The sequence below is a fragment of the Anas platyrhynchos genome, chromosome 3, assembly GCF_047663525.1.
Source record: "Anas platyrhynchos isolate ZD024472 breed Pekin duck chromosome 3, IASCAAS_PekinDuck_T2T, whole genome shotgun sequence".
Classification (NCBI taxonomy): Eukaryota; Metazoa; Chordata; class Aves; order Anseriformes; family Anatidae; genus Anas; species Anas platyrhynchos.
Window position 1 is genome coordinate 57,164,115 of NC_092589.1, and position 19,382 is coordinate 57,183,496.

Here is a 19,382-nt window from a genome sequence, read left to right on the forward strand (position 1 = left end):
CAGCTGGTCCTTAGAAAGTCAAGACATCATCTTGGATGGCATTTTCTGTCAACCCTAAGGGGTTGACAGCTCCATTTGGACTTGTTCAGCCTTCCCTCTGCAGTGGAGTGGTGTGTGGAGGGCTGCTTACAGTCAGAACAATTTGTGGGTCTATGCTAGGTGATCTTGTTTTGAACCTACAGCAGGTCAGAATTCAGAGATCTCTTTCATGCCATCATGGGGTGTATCTGCTTATTTTTCATCCTGTGGTCTTTTTTATTCCTTAATTTCTCCATCCTGGGTTCTTTGTTTTGAGTAGGAGCTATGTACTTAAGCGCCCTCAGAATAATATCTCCTTGGTCTTTATCTGAAGCTAAGAAGGCAGAGTTAGGGTATGACTGTGCAAATGGTTGCATTCGTGGTAATGTCAATGCAATTCATGCATAAATAGTTAAGTGTTCACAAACAGATGCCCAAAATTACTAATGGGAAGTAAGTAGTTAATGTGACAGTGTTACATTAAGCCAGTGTTAAGCCAATAAGCAAGGCTAGCTGGCATCTGCTAGTTTGACACTCGTACCTGTACAGAGTAGTCGTATATTATACTTCTCTTTCAGTTCTTATTTTCTGAGGCTGGTCTGACTTCAGTTCCTATGGTTTTCTACCATTCACGTGTTCATGTTGAATTAAGTTACTGTTATCTTGGGCGTATGGCTGTTTAAACAAACAAAATCTAAACGAAACAAAACATCCCACAACCCATCAAGCAATGGACAGACCTGATGTGTCAACAGATATGCTTCATACTATTATATGAGAGCATTTCATCTTTGGTGTTTTACGTGGCAATATCCACACGTTTGGGCCAGGGAAGGCAGAGACTGTTCTCTAGAGTGACCTAACCCAGGAAAATAAGGAGAAACTTTGAAGGCTTCCTTAAAATCACAGATAAATTTACTAAATACATTGAGAGGGAAGGGACATACTGGGGCATGGGCAGTAAGTTCAGTTACTTAGGAATCAGTGTCAAAAAAGAAAAGGAAAAGGATAAGTAAGTTAGGTGAAAAGTGGGTGAAAAATGGTGGGTGGTGAGATGTTGGGTCTTTGGTACGTGTAGGGTGAGGGAGAAAGAACAGTGAATATTTTCTCGTCTTAACACTGCTACAATATAATGCTCTGTTCTGAACCGCTTCCTGCGAGAGAGAGATGGAGACCAACTGGTGGGAGAAAGGCAGGAAAAAAAATTCAGAGGAACTGCAGGGGTTGTTTGTGAGATTAGATTAAAGGAGCAATGAATATGTATAAGCTTGGCAGGGAATACACAAGATAGAACTACAGGAATGATCTCTGACAGAAATTAGAAAACAAGTCATTAGAAGAAACAACAAAATAGTAACTCTTGTGTGACGTTTCCCCCTTCTCAACAGATGATGAGAGCAGCCCTCCTGACATATTTGCAGTGGGATTTGAAGAGATGGTTGAATTAAGTGCAGGGAATATTGTGAATGCCAGGTAGGTTTAAAAAAAAAAAAAAGAAAAAAAAAAAGCCCCCTGTCCTTCAAAAGAACCATCCAACAAAAGCCTCCAGAGTTGTGCTTTGTCTGGTCAGGTACACAGAATACTTCCTTCCAAGTCTGTTGCATGTTATCATAGCTAGAAATATGTTTAACAAATGGCACTGGGACTGTGCTGGAAGTGCTATTTCAGCCTCCATATAGTAGGACGCGCTGGTTTTTAAGTCTTTTAAATCTTTGCGTTGGCAGAGAAGGATTCTGATGTTTGACATTGTTTTAACACTTGCCCTTAACCCCCTGTCTAGTATTGGAAAAATGTGCTTGGTGACTCTAAACATAATTGACATTCGTGTGGGAATTCTAAAATGAACAAAATGTCCCTGTGGCTAATTGTATTTGTGAAAACTATTGCTCAAGGAGCTAAAGGCAAAGCCTGAGCTTGGCATGCCAGCATATACAGTAGGTTGTGATCCATCAGCTGTCTCTGACATACATCCTACAGCACTTCCAGCTCTGGAGTCAGCATGTGTAGAGCCTAATGGGTTGTCTGTAAAACCTAAAGTACAGTTAATCTGCTCATTTCATTGATTGTACGTGGTTTCTTTTGATTCCATTAAATGATTTTTTGTTTGTTCCAGTACAACGAACAAAAAGATGTGGGGAGAACAGCTTCAAAAGGCAATTTCCAGGACTCATCGCTACATTCAGCTGACATCAGCACAACTTGTTGGTGTTTGTCTTTTCATCTTCGTACGGCCCTTTCATGTCCCCTTCATCAGGTAATAAAAAATAATTAATGAAGTTTGCGTCTTCACTAATGTCTGCTGTTGCAATTTGGCCTAAGAGGGCAGGAGTGACTTTTCAGCTTGACAAGAATTGTACAGACCCAAATTCCAGTGTGGGAGAGACTTGTTTCCAGGTAGCATGTTTGGCTGGGCATGCTCTAGGTGTGCACTTAGGGTTTACTATCTTCTTTGGGAAAAGAATGATCTGACCCAGTAAGCCCAAGAGTGTTCTGAGCATCAGGTGAAGGCACGTGCCTGTTTCTGCCTGAAGAGCAAGCTTTTACTTTCTAGCCCTCTCCTTATTGCTTCTGTGCAGAAACAAGTCTGCTTCCAGACTTGAAAAGAATGATGGAAAAGGTGGAAAGAGGCGGTGAAGGGAGAGAGCTAATTTTGCCCACTGACATGTTACAGAATTGAGAGCTACAAGAGCCCATTAAGGGTTTGTCTCTACCAGAGTTCACATGAAACGGAACTGTGTGCCTACTTAGAAGGGTGCAGAGATGCTTGTCCTCAGCTTGCTAGCACTGATGTCCCTGGAGCCTGACCAAACTCCTCTTGCCCCTAGAAGATTCTCATTTTTATTGAAGAGGAAAGGTAAGAATACAAAGCCACAGGGATTTGTGCATAAAATGCCTTTGCCATGGGCAAGAATTATTCACTAACTGAGAATTGGTAGGAAATGAGTAATTAGCCAGATCTGTCCTAAGGCATCTATCTGTCCTGAAGTCTAGAGTGATCTAAACAGCGTTTTCCATTCCACATTAGGAGCACTGCATTTTGTGATTAAAATTTCAAGAGATGCCTTCTCTTCCCACTAATCTCATATCTACAGAAAAGATCAGTGCAGAGCTTGTGCAACAGCAAGTGCTTGCTGTAGGCTAGGTAGGGTAATGCTGTCCTGGTAAACCTAATGGTCTTGCATGGCTGCGTTCACAGTTATATTTCTTCAATTTCTTCAAATTTCTTCAATTGCTACATTGTGAGTGTAAACAAACCTAACCTGTGTGGTTCTGTAGCTCTTTCATGTCTGGAAAAGGAAAACAAAAATGATCAAAAGTGCAAAAAAAAAAAAAAAAAGCTTCTGTACTTACAGAGATTGAAGAGATTCAGGCAGAAGTTGGAGAGTAGAGAAATAAAATGCGAGAATGGCAGGAGTTTATACAGCACTGAAAGGACGGGGGAGATACAAGCCATTGAACGTACAGTGGGTTATCTCAACATAACCTTTGCCATGAATGGAAGTCAGATAAATATCAGTCAGCAATTGGATAGGCAGGCAGCAGGAAGGGAGAACTGAACTCCTTAGAGTGAAAAGACTGAACACTTGCTTCTTCCAGAGCACTCGAAACCCAACTTTTCATAGAAAATCTTCATGGTCCTCTTTACCCTCCCTGAGGGTGTCTTCTGGTGGTTTTCTGCAGTCAGGAAAGACAGGAAAATAAAGAGGAAAAAGAGAAAGGAGGGTAGAAAAGACAGGGAAAAGAGATACAAAAGATGGGGGGAAAAAGATGAAAACAAAGAAAGCACAAAGAGAGCCTGTAACATCTTGCATCATTCAATCATCAATCAATGCCTGACAGCAATGACTTAGGGTTTTTCCCCCTGCCCCTTGCTTAAAGCCAGTAATACTCTAGTCTAGAGCTACTTGACTTCTATCTGGAAAGTAAAATTTTCTCAATGGGAATAACGTATACATGGTGCTGGGGTTGATTTACAACTGTGATCTCATCATTTGCTTATCTGATCAGACATGCATGGTTTATTCTTCAAGTAGGCTGTCTATCTGAGAGAAATTATCCTACAAGCAGGTGGCCTGCTTTGCCAAGCAGGTCACCTTTCTCCAGTAAAGAGTCTAAGTGTATGCTAATCATGACAGTGAAGTACTATGTAATTAGCAACGTGGAAGACCTAAGCAATTTGTCATCAAAACAGAACTCATCTTAGGAGTTAGGTATAAACAGTTGTATCCAATAATCACTGATTTTATTGTATCTGATTTAGCAAATTATGGGTTATGATCTGCTGCTTTTTAATTGACTGAAAAATGTGGCACCAGCTGTAAAGTTGGGTTTCAACACATAGGTACACCAGTTGAATTGCTAACTGTCTGAAAATTGATTCCCACCTGGTCAAAATTGTAAAGGGGTATGTAATGGCAAAATTAGTTGATGTCATTAAGATCCTGATAAAGATAATCTTGAAATGTATATCCTGCAGAAGTTCCAACCCACAATTTCAGAAATAATATTTTGCTGTATTGTTTGAGAAGAGGGTTGGGTAATATAATTTCAAGTAGTTTTATTTCTAGGCTATTATATTATACTTCATTTGAAACTTAAGTACATGAACATCATCAAAAAACATCACAGTCTGAAAGTTGTGCCAAACATCAGAGAGCTTTCCGTTCAGCTATCAGTTCTTGGAGGGAAGGGACATGGTACTGTGTACAGGCTTTAACTTGCTGTTGTAGTGCTGTTGTAGTAAAAGTTAATTGAATGTTTGTCCCTGCAGCCATTTACTCTCCTCTCCTCCCTCTCTCTCTCTCTCTCTCCCTCCCTTTTTTATACAGGGATGTGGCAATAGACACTGTGAAGACAGGAATGGGAGGAAAGGCTGGAAATAAAGGGGCAGTGAGCATTCGTTTTCAGTTCTACAGTACCAGTTTCTGCTTTATATGCAGTCACTTAACTGCTGGGCAGACTCAAGTGAAGGAGAGGAATGAAGACTATAAAGAAATCACGCAGAAACTCAGCTTCCCAATGGTAAGAGTCGGTGTACATATGCAGAAAACATGGGAGGTAAAGGCTGTATCCTTACATTGTGAATGTTGGTCTTATGCTGTCTTTGCTGTCTTAGCACCCAATATGGCACTCCCTTTACAAAAGTTTTACACCTTTCAAAAAACTCAGGTGCTGCAGTGCTTGGAAGGTCCTGGCCTTTGGAGAGTTTTCAAGATGATCTTTCAGGACAGTGAGGCTTAACTGACATCCGTAAGGCCTCGTGGATGATATCTAGGTGCCTGGTAGAGGCAGAGAGCCTGGTATTGGGAGCTCTTGCTGGCACTAGTTAGTAGGAGTTCCTAACAGACCATCCGTGCAGCTCAGTGCATCGGTGCTTTAGCTGCTCCTGCTTGGGTATGGTGTATCAGTTCTGGGTCACTGACAGGGGTACGCTCCATTCTCTTCATTTCGTCCTCTGGAGTGTGTCACTGTCAAGGAACTGCTGGCATTTCTCAGTGTGGCAAGTAGACACTATTGGTCTGTATGAATACTTTTTCCTCTGAATGGTGTCAAATCGATGACTCTAGTGTTTTATTTCACACTTACCTCCTCAGGCCATCAATTAACCCATGGGATGTGCTTCTTTGCCTCCCTTAATGTTGGTTACTATCATTTCCACAGTGTTTTTTCTAGACCCCTTGGGAGAGGTCCTAAACCTGGGAGGGAGTGGACCAGTTTGTGTATTCTGGGTAGTCAGCAGAGAAGGGCGTTTAGGTTGCAAAGCATAAAATTTTAACTCCCTGTGGTTTGCAAGGTTTAGAGACCTGGCACATGCAGCATATTAATTAGTTGTGTTTTATGTAAGAAACAATACTGACAGTTTGGAAGTCCTGCATAGAATATCTGTTCTACATGGTCATAAAGTTGTGCTTATGGTAGTTTTTCCTTGTAATCCCTCATTAACTGTTTTATGTCCTCTGCCCTTACAGTAGCTAAATGTACCTCGTGTGTATAATACATATAAAGAGTGCCCTCTAGTGCTATGACAGCTACAGCTCTGAAACGTTTCCTTTAGGAATCCCTGGGTTTTAGGAGGTTTATAGATTGAAAGAAAATGACTGGATGGTAAACTTAGGACTGGAGTGAATTTTTATTAATACTTTATTCTAGTACATTTTCAAAACTATGGCATGTGCACCTAAGATCAAATTTGGAGTTTGTTTTTAATTAAGATCTTTGTTGCTGAATGTGCCTTGGTCCATGTAGCAAGCACATTTTGTGTTTTATTTAGAATAAATAAATATATACATGTGAAATGTGCTAGGAAAACAAACAGATTTTTTTATGTATATTCATGATAGCTAAACTGTGAATTTAAAACTGATGTCCCAGTTTAGACATACCTTCAGAAAACAGGGGGCAGAATCTGATACTCTTGTTTACAAAAGTCATCTCAGTAGGATGCAAAAGTGAAGTAACTAGTCCTTTCTGAGACGAATTTTAATACGTAGAATATGGTAAGTATGTGGTTCAGTTTGTAGTAATCCAGAGAGACTGAGTTGTACATTTCACTTTAAAAATTGTTTTTCTTGAACGTGATTTAACATAAATAACATTAACCATGTTATTTAACTATAAACTAGGGACGGAATGTGTTCTCACACGACTATGTCTTCTGGTGTGGTGATTTTAACTATCGCATTGATCTGACATACGAGGAAGTCTTTTATTTTCTCAAACGTCAAGATTGGAAAACGCTTCTGGAATTTGATCAACTGCAACAGCAAAAATCCAGTGGAAAAGTAAGGCAGCACGTCTCATTTGCTTATGTTTTAAAGTTGTTATTTTTTTGAATACCTGCATGTTGGCTTGTTCTAATTCCATGAGAGAAAGAAAAAGACACATTTTCAGACATTCGTTTATAGTACATGAATGTAGCCATTTGTTTAAAAGTCAGGATGTTGTTTGTTCACAAGGAAATTGATAGATTACGATGTCACCTACCTCATCTGTGACTTAATCAAAGAGATGTTATTTCTCTTCATAGATTTTTAAAGACTTCCATGAAGGGACTATCAATTTTGGACCAACATATAAATACGACGTTGGCTCAGAGGCTTACGATACAAGTGATAAGTGCAGAACCCCAGCCTGGACTGACCGAGTTCTTTGGTGGAGAAAGAAACTGCCTTTTGAAAAAACAGGTGTGTAGGGTCTTTTCTCCTTCCTTATTTGAAAATAATTCAATTTTCGTCCAGAAGCCATGTAAGGAAGAGGGCGTTTGTGAACTCTGGGCTTTGAGAGCTGTCTTCAGATGTGTCTCCTAGGCCTAGTCAAATTGCTGTGGCCTTATTAAAGCAGCTGTTATTTCAGCTTCATTGGAATAACTTGCAGAGATAGAGAGCCCTTCATTCTTGAGTGTGTGAACAAAGACTTCACGATACAGATTGAAAAGGTGCTAGGAGCTAGCTGAGGAACTGAAAACAACTGAGCTGTGGCAATCTAGAAATTACTGTGTTGCTTTTCAACAGAATTATTACTCCACATAAAGTTCCCATGCTATAGAGGCTAGATTCATAGTTTGTCTTGTCCTCAGTAGTTGTGTAAGCACTTTTCTGTAACTTCTTATGCCTTGGTAACTCCTAGGAACATTTCTGCTAGTTTCTGGAGTGGGGGGAGATTTCATTAATCAGTGCTTATAAAGTACTTGGAGATCATATGTGGCCAGCACATCAGATGTGCCATATACAATTTTCATTTCTTATTCAGAAGATACAATAGCAAAGTGAGAAAGTATTTCTTTGTGTGTCCAGGGACAGTTTTCATAACTGCTCTTTCAGTCTATAGGTACATCTGTGTCCAAGTATTTATAAAATCTGCACAACTTCATATTAAAAATGCTATCACTGGAGAAGTAATTTGGTTTGTGCCTGCAGATGTGATTTTTTTTCACGTGTCAGGGAGCTACTGCCTGTAACCCAAGTCATACCACAAGCACTTCTAATTAAGTATAAAAACTACAAAGCAAAATGGAGAATACGTGTTGATATTATGTAGAGTTATTCACACTTATTTAAGGAAAGAAAAATAAAGTAAAACAAGGAGCTTAAACCATTTATAGAGGTGTAAGGAGGCATAATAAAGTTAAAACAATAAGTGAGCATCCCTCTTGTGCAGGCTGTTCTTATTTTAGGAGAAAGAAAACCCTTCAGCATTTTCAAAGCTTTTTCTTTATTTTGCATGGCAAGACCAGCCCCTGGGAGGACTTCAGTTAATGGAATGCACACAGAGTGTGGGACCCATCCAGCTGCTCTGCAAGAGCCCACTCCGTGTAGGAGTGGGGGCAAGTTCCTTGCTTTGGAGCTTGTAAGCCTCCTGCAGGCAGCTCATGTGGGGATATGAGCGTTCACCCCTCTGCCCAGCCCTGCTAGGGTTTTCTAATCAGTTTGTCACCAGAGTTTTCCTTTCTGCTGGTGGCAAAGCTCTTCTGCCTCTCAGCTCCAATTCTTTTCCCTTGCTTTTTTTTTTCTTTTTCTTTTTAGCTGTAGGCTAGAGGACTGTTTGCTTTCTAAAAGGAAAGTGCAGCCCCAATGTGAGTGATTAGGGAGAAATGCCATATTCCACGTTAACTCATTTTCAACTCCTCAGGCAAGAAATACAGTTATCCATTAGCCCAAACAGTGACCTAAAACCTTTTATTGTCATTGACAGCAGTGTAATACCTCACTGCAGCATAATGTCTGGAGCACTTGCTGTCACCTTAGTGCATTGCAAAGAAAGTATTTTTAGTTTGGATTTGCATGAGGTTGCTTTTTCCTTTTTTCTTCACTGCTTGTGTACTGTTCAGGTATGCAGCATGTTTCACAAATACCGTGTCTGTTTCCATGCTCAGTAAGAGGCCAGGAGGAAAAATACTGATATGACCCCAATTGTGCAGGTAATTGACTGAGGGGCGTTCAGATTACCATTTTGCAAGTGTCTTAATCTAGTGATCACCTGTCTATTTTATACTCCTTGTCCTTTCTGTATTTTGTTTTCTATTTCCTAACTTATAAATCTTTTGGGATACAAGCTCTTCTTTGAATGGCATACGCTGGAACAACTAGGGTAAAAAAACAAAAACAAAAACACAACAACAAAAAACATACCTCCCACTGCTAGGGTATACAAAGTGCTTCCTAATAAAATATCTCTTCACTGTTAGTAAAAACAGCTTTAAGTGTGTTTGAAATTCTGTTTTGTGCTGCACAGCTGGAGAGATCAATCTTCTAGACAGTGATCTGAGTGCAGATACCAAAGTCAGGCACACGTGGACCCCTGGAGCCTTGATGTACTATGGGAGAGCGGAGCTACAAGCCTCTGACCACAGGTAAAGCCCTAAGCAAATAATCAGAAGTGTCCCAAGGTTGGAGTGTGTCCTACCCAATAGTACCTTCAGAGTGAGGGATGGAGTCTGATTCTAACATGCTTATTATCTGTTCACTGTCCTGTTTGCTTGGACTTTTCTTTTGGTGTTTTTTTTACCGTAGTGGAGTATCTGTGGTTCTGTATTTATTTCTGCTCTGATCTCAGCAAGGGTTGGATAAGTTGCAGCAACAGAGTAGTAGTGTTAAGCTTCTGGTCTTCCCTTAGAAATGGAGGTTGCAGAAGGAGGTGAAAACAAAGACCAGTGCCTCTGGTTGGTCCGTATCTCATTAGCTTCTCTTTAGGGATATGAATGACCTTTCTTTGGTAAACTTGCTACTTCTTCACTTCTGTGAAACAAATTCTCAAATAAATACACCTTGCAAGTGCCCTAGTGTTCAGAATAATCTTTGTCATGGCCCTTCTAGCCCTCTGGAAGTCCTGCGATATTGTTCCTCCCAGCAGTGCTCGGTGACCAACCGTAACCAGCTCTGTGCTCCTCATGGCGCTCCTGCATGCGAGGGCTGTTCTGTATTCCTCCAGCAGTGAAAGAACACGCCTCTCGCAATCAATTTCTTGGTGTCAAGGCTTTGACATTGCTGTGTTCGGCAAAGCACGGTGGAACTGCTGCTCTCATTATATAGGACCCTGAGGATGCAATCTGTGAAACACGGCTCTTGTACATTGGTTTTCTATCTCAGCAAACTTGACCGCAAAAAGTGCTTTTTAATTACAGTCAGCAGGTTTGTTTTCCCAAGGTTTGTGCTGGAAGAAAAAGGCTCAGCTACATCTTTGTGACATATGGAAATGCACTGTGATTCACTGTGTTTGTAGAAATAGCTAACTTTCCTATGTACTTTTTTTTTTTTTTTTTTAATAATGAATGGTGTAAAGCTGAGCCAGAGGAGGTTCAGACCAGATATAAGGGAAAATTTCTTTACAGTGAGGGTTGTCAAACACGAACAGGCTTCCTACTGAGGTGGTGGTTGCCCTATTCCTGGCAGTACTCAAGAGGCATTTGGATGATGCCCTCAATAATCTGCTTTAACTTCTGGTAAGCCCTGAAGTGATCAGGCAGTTGAAAGTCCCTTCCAACTGAACTCTACTCTACTCTACTCTACTCCCATATTATACACACAAAGAATTTTGTCCTTAGATTTTGGAAGACAGACATCTTTATGTGGCCATGTCTAGCAGAAAATAATGCATTGCCTTCCTGTTCTGCAGGTGCTTTGGGAAACATCTGTTTAAGAATGAGCAAAATATCCTGATATTTTTTGTCTAGGAGTTACACAGAAGTGCTACAGACAATTGTTACTTGAATTTGTCTGTAGTGTGTCCTTACTGTTACACTCAGCTTGTGCAGGACTGGTGAATATAATTAATTGTACTCGAGGCATGGTTTTTTGCTGCAGGAAAAATGAAACAGTCCATCAGACTCCATACTTCTGGACCGTATTGCCAGCTGCAGTGCTTTCTTGCTGTCAGACCTTAAGTAATTTGTTCTGCCTCTCTTTCTGTGTAGAAGATAAACAATAATTGCTTCCTTCTAAGGTATACCAGGCTTAATTAGATATTTGTAATGAACTTTGACATTGTGGAGTTAAAAATGAGCACAGATACATAGAGTTAAACTATATAATGCTTGTCCTTCACACAACCAAATTTTTGCATGTCCTACAGTTTAACATTGTTTTTAATGTTATTTAAGCATCTCCTATTGGGTGATGTTAATTTTAAATAAACATTTTCCTTTGTTTCATATAGGCCTGTGCTAGCTATTGTAGAAGTGGAAGTTCAGGAGGTTAATCAAGCTGCTCGTGAGAGTGTTTTCCAGGAAGTGTCATCTTTCCAGGGACCGCTGGATGCCACAGTAGTGGTAAATCTGCTGTCACCAACGCCGGAAGAGAAAAACGATTTTCCTGAGGATTTGCGTACAGAGCTCATGCAAATGTTTGAGGATTATGGCACTATTGTTCTGGTCAGGTAAATGTGGGATCTGAGATGGCATATCATCATCGTTCAAAAACACAGACCAGCAATTCCCTTTTTGTCCCAACAGAATTAATTTTGCATTAGAAAGTAGTATGTGGAATTCCTTTACTGTGTGTTGAATTATTCATTAGAAATTAAACACACATGTTTTGAGTATCTTTTACCTCTCATCATCCCATTAAAAAAAAAGTCTACCAGCATACCAGCACTCCTGTCTGAATGGAAGAGAACTTTATTCACTATAGCACTGCAAAGCAGAGGCTTTGATGTGAGTCATCACCTTTAGACTCAGGCCTCATTTACGGGCACTGCTTCTGCTGGCCTTGCTTCACTTCCCCTGAAGAGGTCTGCTGCCTTCCAGCACTCTTTCACGCTCACTAGGATTTCCTGGCTGGCTCTCATTTCTTCTGGGGGTTGTTTTGCCTGTTTTGGGTTGTTTTTTGAAGAGTATGGAGGATGCCTCATCCTACAGAACACCGCAGAGCAGTTTAGTTTCGTTCTGGTTGATTCAGTACAGGGCTCCAGCATAGTTATAGGACTTATATTTTTGAGATACACAGGCAAAGCTGGACAAGATCTGAAAGGTAACCTGGAAAACAAAACCCACTTATTGATAAATGATGACCATTGGGTATTATGAAGTACTAAATGTAAGTTGAGGGTCCAAAAGCAGCCTCACAGGAACAGCAGCACTACTTGCTTATGAAGGAATGGAGCAAGAAAAGCAGATTCTTTGGTTTCTGTTTTTGTTTTAAATTGCTTGACAGCTTGATGGGATACTAATCCTTGGGGACACTGCATGCTCTCTGAAGTGAGAGAGATGCAGAGCCAAGGAAGGTAGTACAGAGGGAGTATGGTTAGCAGCCTAGATATTCTATCAATATCTGCTGAGGTGTTAGCACTGCTGCTTCAGGGACAACCTGGTAAAGGGCGTGATGCTGGGGTCACACAGGAGAGGATGGGGGAAGAGGAAGAGCTCAGCTGGAATTCACAGGTCACTTGCTCTTCCTTAAAAAAATTGTGAATAAAACACAGTGAAAACCAAAGAAATCACTGTACTGTGGTTGCATTTAAGGCTTTCACTTGTGAAGTGAAATGTGCTGTTTACTCTCCTCTGCCTTTTTTTTACTAGGATCAGTGGAGGTCAAATGCTGGTGACGTTTGAGGACAGCCAGTCAGCGCTTCGTGTTATGGATATAGATGGTGTCAAGGTAAGACCACCTCAAATCGTAATTTCCTACAAGATTTCTCAGAAGTGGTTACCTAGAATGAGATAGTTTCTAGCTAAATCGAGTGACGTTATTTTAAAGAAGCATAGTGCTTACAAAGTCCTTAGCTTTCACAGCTGCTGAGGCTTTTAATGAAATATTTATTTCAGGAGGGCAGGAAATGACTTTTCTTGGAGCTCGCAAGCAGTGCTTAGGAACTGGGCTGTGATAACACTGCAGAATACATGGACTTGGTCGCTGTTTTGGCACTTGAAGCAGTTCTCTAGAGGTTATGTGACTCGATACTGTTGCCAAAGCATCCTCACGATTATTGTTTAGAGATTTTTGTTTCTCTTAAGTGTACGAAATAAACTTCTCCCAAGCTGGAACGAGGTGATTCATTGCCCTCCACGGTAAACTCAGCACTAGCTGTAAGCGTTTACCTTGTCGGCCCCTGCTCTTCCTTCCCACACACAGACACTACAATTCATCAGCCCCCTCATTCATGCTGCCTGTGTGTGGGGCTGCACTGTAAACTTAACACTGAAGTAAAGGATTTAACCCTTTGTTCTTCTTTCATATTTGGAGTTTCATCTTTGAATTGGGCCCATTTAATCAGTTAATCTGTAGCACAGAATCAAACACAGTTGTACGTGTAAAACGTGTCAAGAGACTCAGAACCTGAGACAGGAACTTTCCAAATGAATGTGGCTGCCAAAGCTGCTGTTTTGGATACACCTTACCCCAAAATGTCGTGAAGCAACAGATATAAGATGCTACAATCTTAATCTGTTCAATAATATACTTTACATATACACAAACCATCATATCTGGGATTTCTGAGGAGAGTCTCTCCTTACAGATTGGAGCAGGCAGCAAGTTTCTGTGTGTTTCAAAGCTACCAACTCAGAAATGGAAGCCTCCCACACCATTATTACTATCACAGTATCATTTTGATGATAGCTGATGTTTCACCTATTTCTCAAGTAATTCCCTAATGCAGCAGCACGGCTTTTGAGCTTTGAAGCTAATTTTCTTTCAAGAATATTGTTATTACAGTCTGAAAACTTGGTTATAGGGGTAGGAAGTGTGCTTCATTTTAGTTTATCTTCTGAGATGGAGCTTTAGTTATATCAGTTTCTGTCAGCAGTTGCTTATTTTGTTCAGGTGTACTTATTTTGTGAAATTGCTTGGAAAAGGGGAAACAATTTTGTCTGTTTTAGGTCAGAGGCAGAACAGTGAAGATCCGACCCAAGACCAAAGACTGGCTAAAGGGACTTCAGGAGGAAATTGCTCGAAAACGGGAAAGCATTGTCCCCATGTCCCCCACAGCAAACTCCTGTCTTCTGGAAGAAAATTTTGACTTCTCAAGTTTGGACTATGACTCAGAAGGTGAGAAGCAGGTTCCTAAGCTGAGCTGTGAGAAATTGCTTTGGTGACTTTGATTGCACAGAGCAGGTACAGCAGAAGTGCAATCAGGATCTTCATTTGCAATAAAACCACACTTCTTAAAAAGAAGATTGTAATGAAAGCCATGGTTAGGATTGTCCTAACAATTTAGTGTTATAAACTATGTTAGCAAATCCTACGTGTGGTACAGTTATCTGTGTAGAAACAAAATGTAGTGAAGTGCAGGTTACGAAAAAAGCTTGCCCAACCTGTATATTAAATTAATTTGTTGATAATAGGGAGAGATGGAGAATGTATTTGCTCATTGAATCTGTGGATTTTATGTTTTAATTCAGGTGATATAGTGGAGGATGAAGACGATTATTTAGATGATGCTTTGTGTCAACAGTTAGAAGCAGACTCAGCAGAAGATTTGCCTGATGGCTCTGGACACTTTGCATCCGCAGCTTTTTCAAGCAAATCTGGACAAAACCCACAGCTGTACAAAGGTAAATTATGTACATTCCTTAAAGTAAGACCTGAATGCTTGTTGTTTGTTTTCCTCGTGTCTGTATTCCCCTGTTCATTTATATTTCTACTGTAAGTCCTTCAAAGATAATGATCATCTTTTTGATACATGTCTGTACGGTGCTCAACCCCTATCAAGTGTGTGACTGTAACTGAGGCCCTCAGGCAACAAGAACAATACAAATAAAAAAGCTTAGATTCTTCTCTTCAGCCCAGGGCAAAGTAGTAATGCTTACAAATGCTGGTTTCCTTTTAGAGCCATGAGAAAATAAGTCTTTTTATCCATTTGGTGCTGTTATACAGCACCAGGGCTGTACAAAATACAAAATCATCCGTACTTTATTTTCTTATTGGTGAGGGACAAAGCAAAATCAAGTGAAAGGATTGCTGTTGATTTGATGATGGGCTTTGCTCTGCCCTTTAAGCAATAGGTGTGGCAGTGCAGTCTGGAGTAAGCTGGACTCTCCAGGATGTTTTGTTCAAACTGACTTCAGAAGAAGCCTAAAATTACTCCTTTGCTTCTGTTTTTATTTCTGAAGAAGTCAAGGTTCACGCTGCAGGCATATTCATTCTTCTGGTGCTTTGCAAATGTGTTGCCCTTTTTATCTGGTCACCTGGCTTGTTTGCATATTACTACGAAATTACATGGCAAAGGGAAGTTAATGCTCTGAAGAGAACACTGATACAAACTGCAGCAGGAACTAGCCACAGCAGCAGTTTCATTACGCTGGGGTGCGATCAGGACATGCTTTACCGGCCAAGCACAGACAAGATGGATCACACATTAAACACTTCCCCAGTGATTCAGGAGCTGTCCTTCTGCACTCTCACAGAAGCGAGCTTTATGGCATAAACCTGCAAACTTTCATACCTTCAAAGGGTGAGTCAGAAGCAGAGTTCGCAAAGATTAAATAAAACTGCTCAGTTGACACCGACAGATGTCCCAAGCCGTCCCGGTGATGTACAGCTCTCCTGCCCACCTTCAGTCACGTGCTGCTTGCAACTCGGGAACAGACCCAGAAACATAGCCCCAAGCCAAGGAGTGATCTGTTGTTATTAAACACAGCGCAAACAACCACTTTGTTATACGGGATGAGTTGCCCTCCGAGCACCTCTGGCCTGCTCTGTGATGATTCATTACACCACAGAGCACTGCAGTGATTCTTTTCACCCACGCTAACTCTTCTCCACCAAAGATATCAAAAAGTAAATAGAGGCTGTAAAGTATGGTTTGAAGGAGGTCAAGGTGGGGGTCACGATCTCCCACAAGTCAAAATATGATACACTCAGTCCATTTTGGAAGTCTCTGCAGTTTCAGGTGCCTCCATAAAGCTTCCAGTTCTACCCCAGTGTCTCGTAATCAAAGGTATGGTGATTGTAGAGCAGGTGTTAGACACAAATGGAAGCCGAGGACAGGAGCACAGCAGGGTGTGTGTGTGTGTGTTTCAGAGGTCAGAGAATGGCCTCACAAAACTGATGTTCCCGGGAGCCACTGCCAAAAAGCAGCACTCGTTTAAGGGGGGGGGATCGAATGGCGATGGCTGACTTTTTTTGTCTTCTGCTCAGTGTTACTGGCAGAATTTCAAGCTGTGCCTTTGGGTGTCTGCATGACTCCCTGGATCCTACTGGGGAGGCCGTATCTGCTGCTTAGAAGTCCAGAAAATGCAGAGGGAAGAGGGGGGCAGGCTGGGCAGATCACAGGCTGCGTCTCTGCGGCTGCCAGCCGGTGCTGAGTGGGAGCAGGAAGCTGTGAGGCAGCTCAGCACTCCCCGCAGAGCACGGCTTTTTGAAAAATGGGATTTTTTGTACAAATGCCTAAAGTGTGAGGGACTGCTGCTTCTCAGCTCCTTCCCCATCCTCTCCAAACCACAGGGACAAACAAAACCCAGTGGATTTATGGATTTATGGCCCTAGGGACCATATCTGCATGGCTGGGCAGGGGAGGGAGGTGAGAGAACCCTCAGTGCAGCCGACTGGGAGAACAAGCAATCCCTGCTCCTCTCCTCCAGCTGTCAGAGGGGCTTAGGTGGGATGAAAAGGCAGTAGTCTGATCAGTGAAGGTGCAATCGAAGGCTGTCACGTTGAGGCAGGTGTTCCTGTTACGAAACAGTGCTGGGAAGCAGAGATGTGATGAGTGAGTGATTCTGACAGGCTTTTCTCTGGCATGAAAACAGTTCTGAGCAAGGAAAGGTGCCTGATCTTCAGAGGGAACCTCAGTGTTCAGGAAGGAGGAGCAGGGAACTGAGCATGAGGAGCCTTCTCGTGGCTGCATGTCACGGTTTGACTGGTACCAGTTGCTGAAATCTGCCTCTGAAAAGCTGCCAGTGTAACGAGGTGACCAGTAACCCTGAAATCAAACGCGGGCAGTCGTTTTGTCAGTGGCAATGCTGATAAATGTTGGAAAAGGAGAAAGAGAAACAAACGTTTGACATAAAGGATAGATGGTTCTTGGGGTGGGAGACATTCAGGGGAGCAAAACAGTACAAAAGGAGCCTCCAGGTTTGGTGCCTTTCCTCTGTCGAGTATCTGATAGACCTTTTCTGTGATTTCCCCAGACGACACAGCCCTGGCTGACCTGAAGCAGGAGCTGGAGCGAGGCGGGGAGCGCCACCACCGCTCTCCCAGCAGGTCCCTCTCCGTTCCCAACCGGCCTCGGCCGCTCCAGCCGCCGCAGAGACCACCTCCTCCTGGTGAGTGCCACTTTCTTAACAGGGTGATTTTCCCAACTGAACAGGTTTTTGCCTGCCATTGCGGGGTGACAAAGCAAGTAAAGTTGTTCTGAAAAGTCAGGCTGTCCATACGCTCCCTTCCCCGTCTGTTTCAGTCTGACTACGGCTTCAGCTAGCACTGGGGGAAAGCCTGTCCTCAGGACAACAGATGCTTCACAAAGAAAGGCCCTTGTGCTAAATTTAGTGAGGATGGAGTGCCCTTTCTACCTCATCACTCAGCCAGCTGACCAGCCACTTTGCCACAATAAAAATAGTACCATTATTTATCCCTGCTGGCTTCAAAAGTTATGTTTTTTTATAGTTCTTTTGTTTCTGACTTAACTGTAATCTTCTTTCTAAAAGCTTTGACAAAATTCTTGTTCTGCACAAGCATCTGTCCTTTTCTGCTCAGCAAGCGATTCCTGCTTGTTGTTGTGTTCAGTGAGGCACGAGGAGAGTGGTGCCGTTTACCCAAGCTCTGCTCACCTGAGGGGCCATCAGTACTCTACGGCTCCTGTTTTTATGGATGCATCTGGATGAGTGATGGTTGCTAGATCAGCATAATCATGCTGGCCTTCTGCATGACACAAGCTATGCACTGCCTTTTTTTTTTTTTTTCATCCCCAAAGCCTCTCTTCTTTACATATTTTCCAGTCTTAATTTAAGTTCTGTCAGACTCGCTGGTATCAGTACTTCTGTGCCTGGAAGGCAGCGTTAATGCCCAGCTGAGGTACCCAAATTGTTAAACGAAAGCAAAGCTAACGAGGAAATTGCCTCCTGAGACAGTTCAAGATTTCATCGCTTTATTTTTTCACCTGAGACTAAACCAGTAGCAGGTGCAGCCCATGACTCCTCGTAGATCAAAGTGTTTTGCTCTCGGCACCAAGCCAGAGGGACTCAAGCTCCTTGGTGTCCCTCAGGAAGGTCTTGCCTAAATGTGCCCATTGCCTGGAGGAGCAGGAGGCTGGCAGCATCTCCTTTATTTCCCAAAAAACCCTTCAAAGAGCATGAGGTTTCCACCATAGCAGGTACGACGTTGTACCAGCTGCTGAATCTCACAGGCCGTATTTGTTCCTCTTTCAGCTGGATCATCAGGCAAAAAGTCCTCCTCGGATGGCTCCCTCTCCTCAGGAACCCACGGCACCTGCTCCATCTTGGCAACGGCGAAGCTGCTGCCTGGAGCTCCGCAGCAGCCGGTGAGCCCTGCCCCTCTGCGGCCACGTGGCACCATCCCCACCTCCCCATCCACACAGGCACCGAGCATCACCCACACGATGCGCCTGTCATCATACAGGGAAGGAAATCGATCGCTTGCCTGAGCCAGAAAGGCCAAGAGGAATGTGTTGTGCTGTCAGACCAGACTGCAGGACCTGCTGCACTCCAGAAAGAATGTATTAAGCTGACAAGGATTAGAAAGGCCAAAAAGGGGGAGAGAAAATGGTGCACAACCAGGGTTTATCTTAGGTGTTGCTTTCTGACAGATGCTAACTTGAATTTAGAGCACCGTGATAATGTGCTTTAAGTCTTTTCTTACCTCTTTTGGATGGGCTATGCTAGTGCCTAGCACGTGGGAAAAGTTCCCCATCATCAGTAAGGCTGCCAGCCTGCTCAGCAGGGAAACCACGACCTGAACGTGGAAGCAGCTGCCCCCTCTCTTCTTAGGTGGAAACCCTTACACATTGAGCAAGGGATGGCTGAGGGGCCAGCTGTGGCCATAAGCCAGCCGTGTGTCTCCTCAGCAGATAACCAAGACCTAATACCTTCCAAAAACCTCCCCGCTGTTTCCACAGTATTCATAGATTGTTAAATAGCCACTGGCAAAACCAGAACTTCACAGGTGTGTGAGCTTAGCCGTAAGGTTACAGGTGTACCAGAAAGAACAGTTCCTTCCAGATGACTCATTCTTTTTTTTTTTTTTTTTTTTATTATTTTTAAAGCCTAAAGTCCGGACTGGGATAAGCAAACCTTACAACGTCAAGCAGATCAAAACCACCACAGCTGAGGAAGCAGAAGAAGCTATTAGATGTCTTATGGAAGCTAAAGGAGGTGAGCACAGCTTCGAAACGGACTTCCAAAACTCTTTAAATAAAGAAGTCTGTAGGTGTGTTTATCTTTCCCCTGTCATAGCCCAGATGCATTTATTTCTGTTCAG

At 42.4% G+C, this 19,382-nt stretch overlaps 1 protein-coding gene across 8 annotated transcripts in view; it reads left to right on the plus strand.

Annotated features, from left to right (window-relative positions):
- Nucleotides 1-19,382, plus strand: part of SYNJ2 (synaptojanin 2) — a 70,120-nt gene that overhangs the window by 45,334 nt on the left and 5,404 nt on the right. For all 8 annotated transcript variants that reach the window (XM_072035947.1, XM_038177450.2, XM_038177451.2 and 5 more), the window contains 13 exons: nt 1,407-1,491; nt 2,132-2,272; nt 4,848-5,040; nt 6,642-6,800; nt 7,046-7,202; nt 9,250-9,367; nt 11,170-11,388; nt 12,530-12,608; nt 13,829-13,997; nt 14,351-14,503; nt 17,078-17,212; nt 18,314-18,426; nt 19,168-19,276. In XM_072035947.1, the coding sequence (XP_071892048.1) occupies nt 1,407-1,491; nt 2,132-2,272; nt 4,848-5,040; nt 6,642-6,800; nt 7,046-7,202; nt 9,250-9,367; nt 11,170-11,388; nt 12,530-12,608; nt 13,829-13,997; nt 14,351-14,503; nt 17,078-17,212; nt 18,314-18,426; nt 19,168-19,276 (1,830 nt within the window). The remainder of the gene's footprint in view (nt 1-1,406; nt 1,492-2,131; nt 2,273-4,847; nt 5,041-6,641; nt 6,801-7,045; nt 7,203-9,249; nt 9,368-11,169; nt 11,389-12,529; nt 12,609-13,828; nt 13,998-14,350; nt 14,504-17,077; nt 17,213-18,313; nt 18,427-19,167; nt 19,277-19,382) is intronic.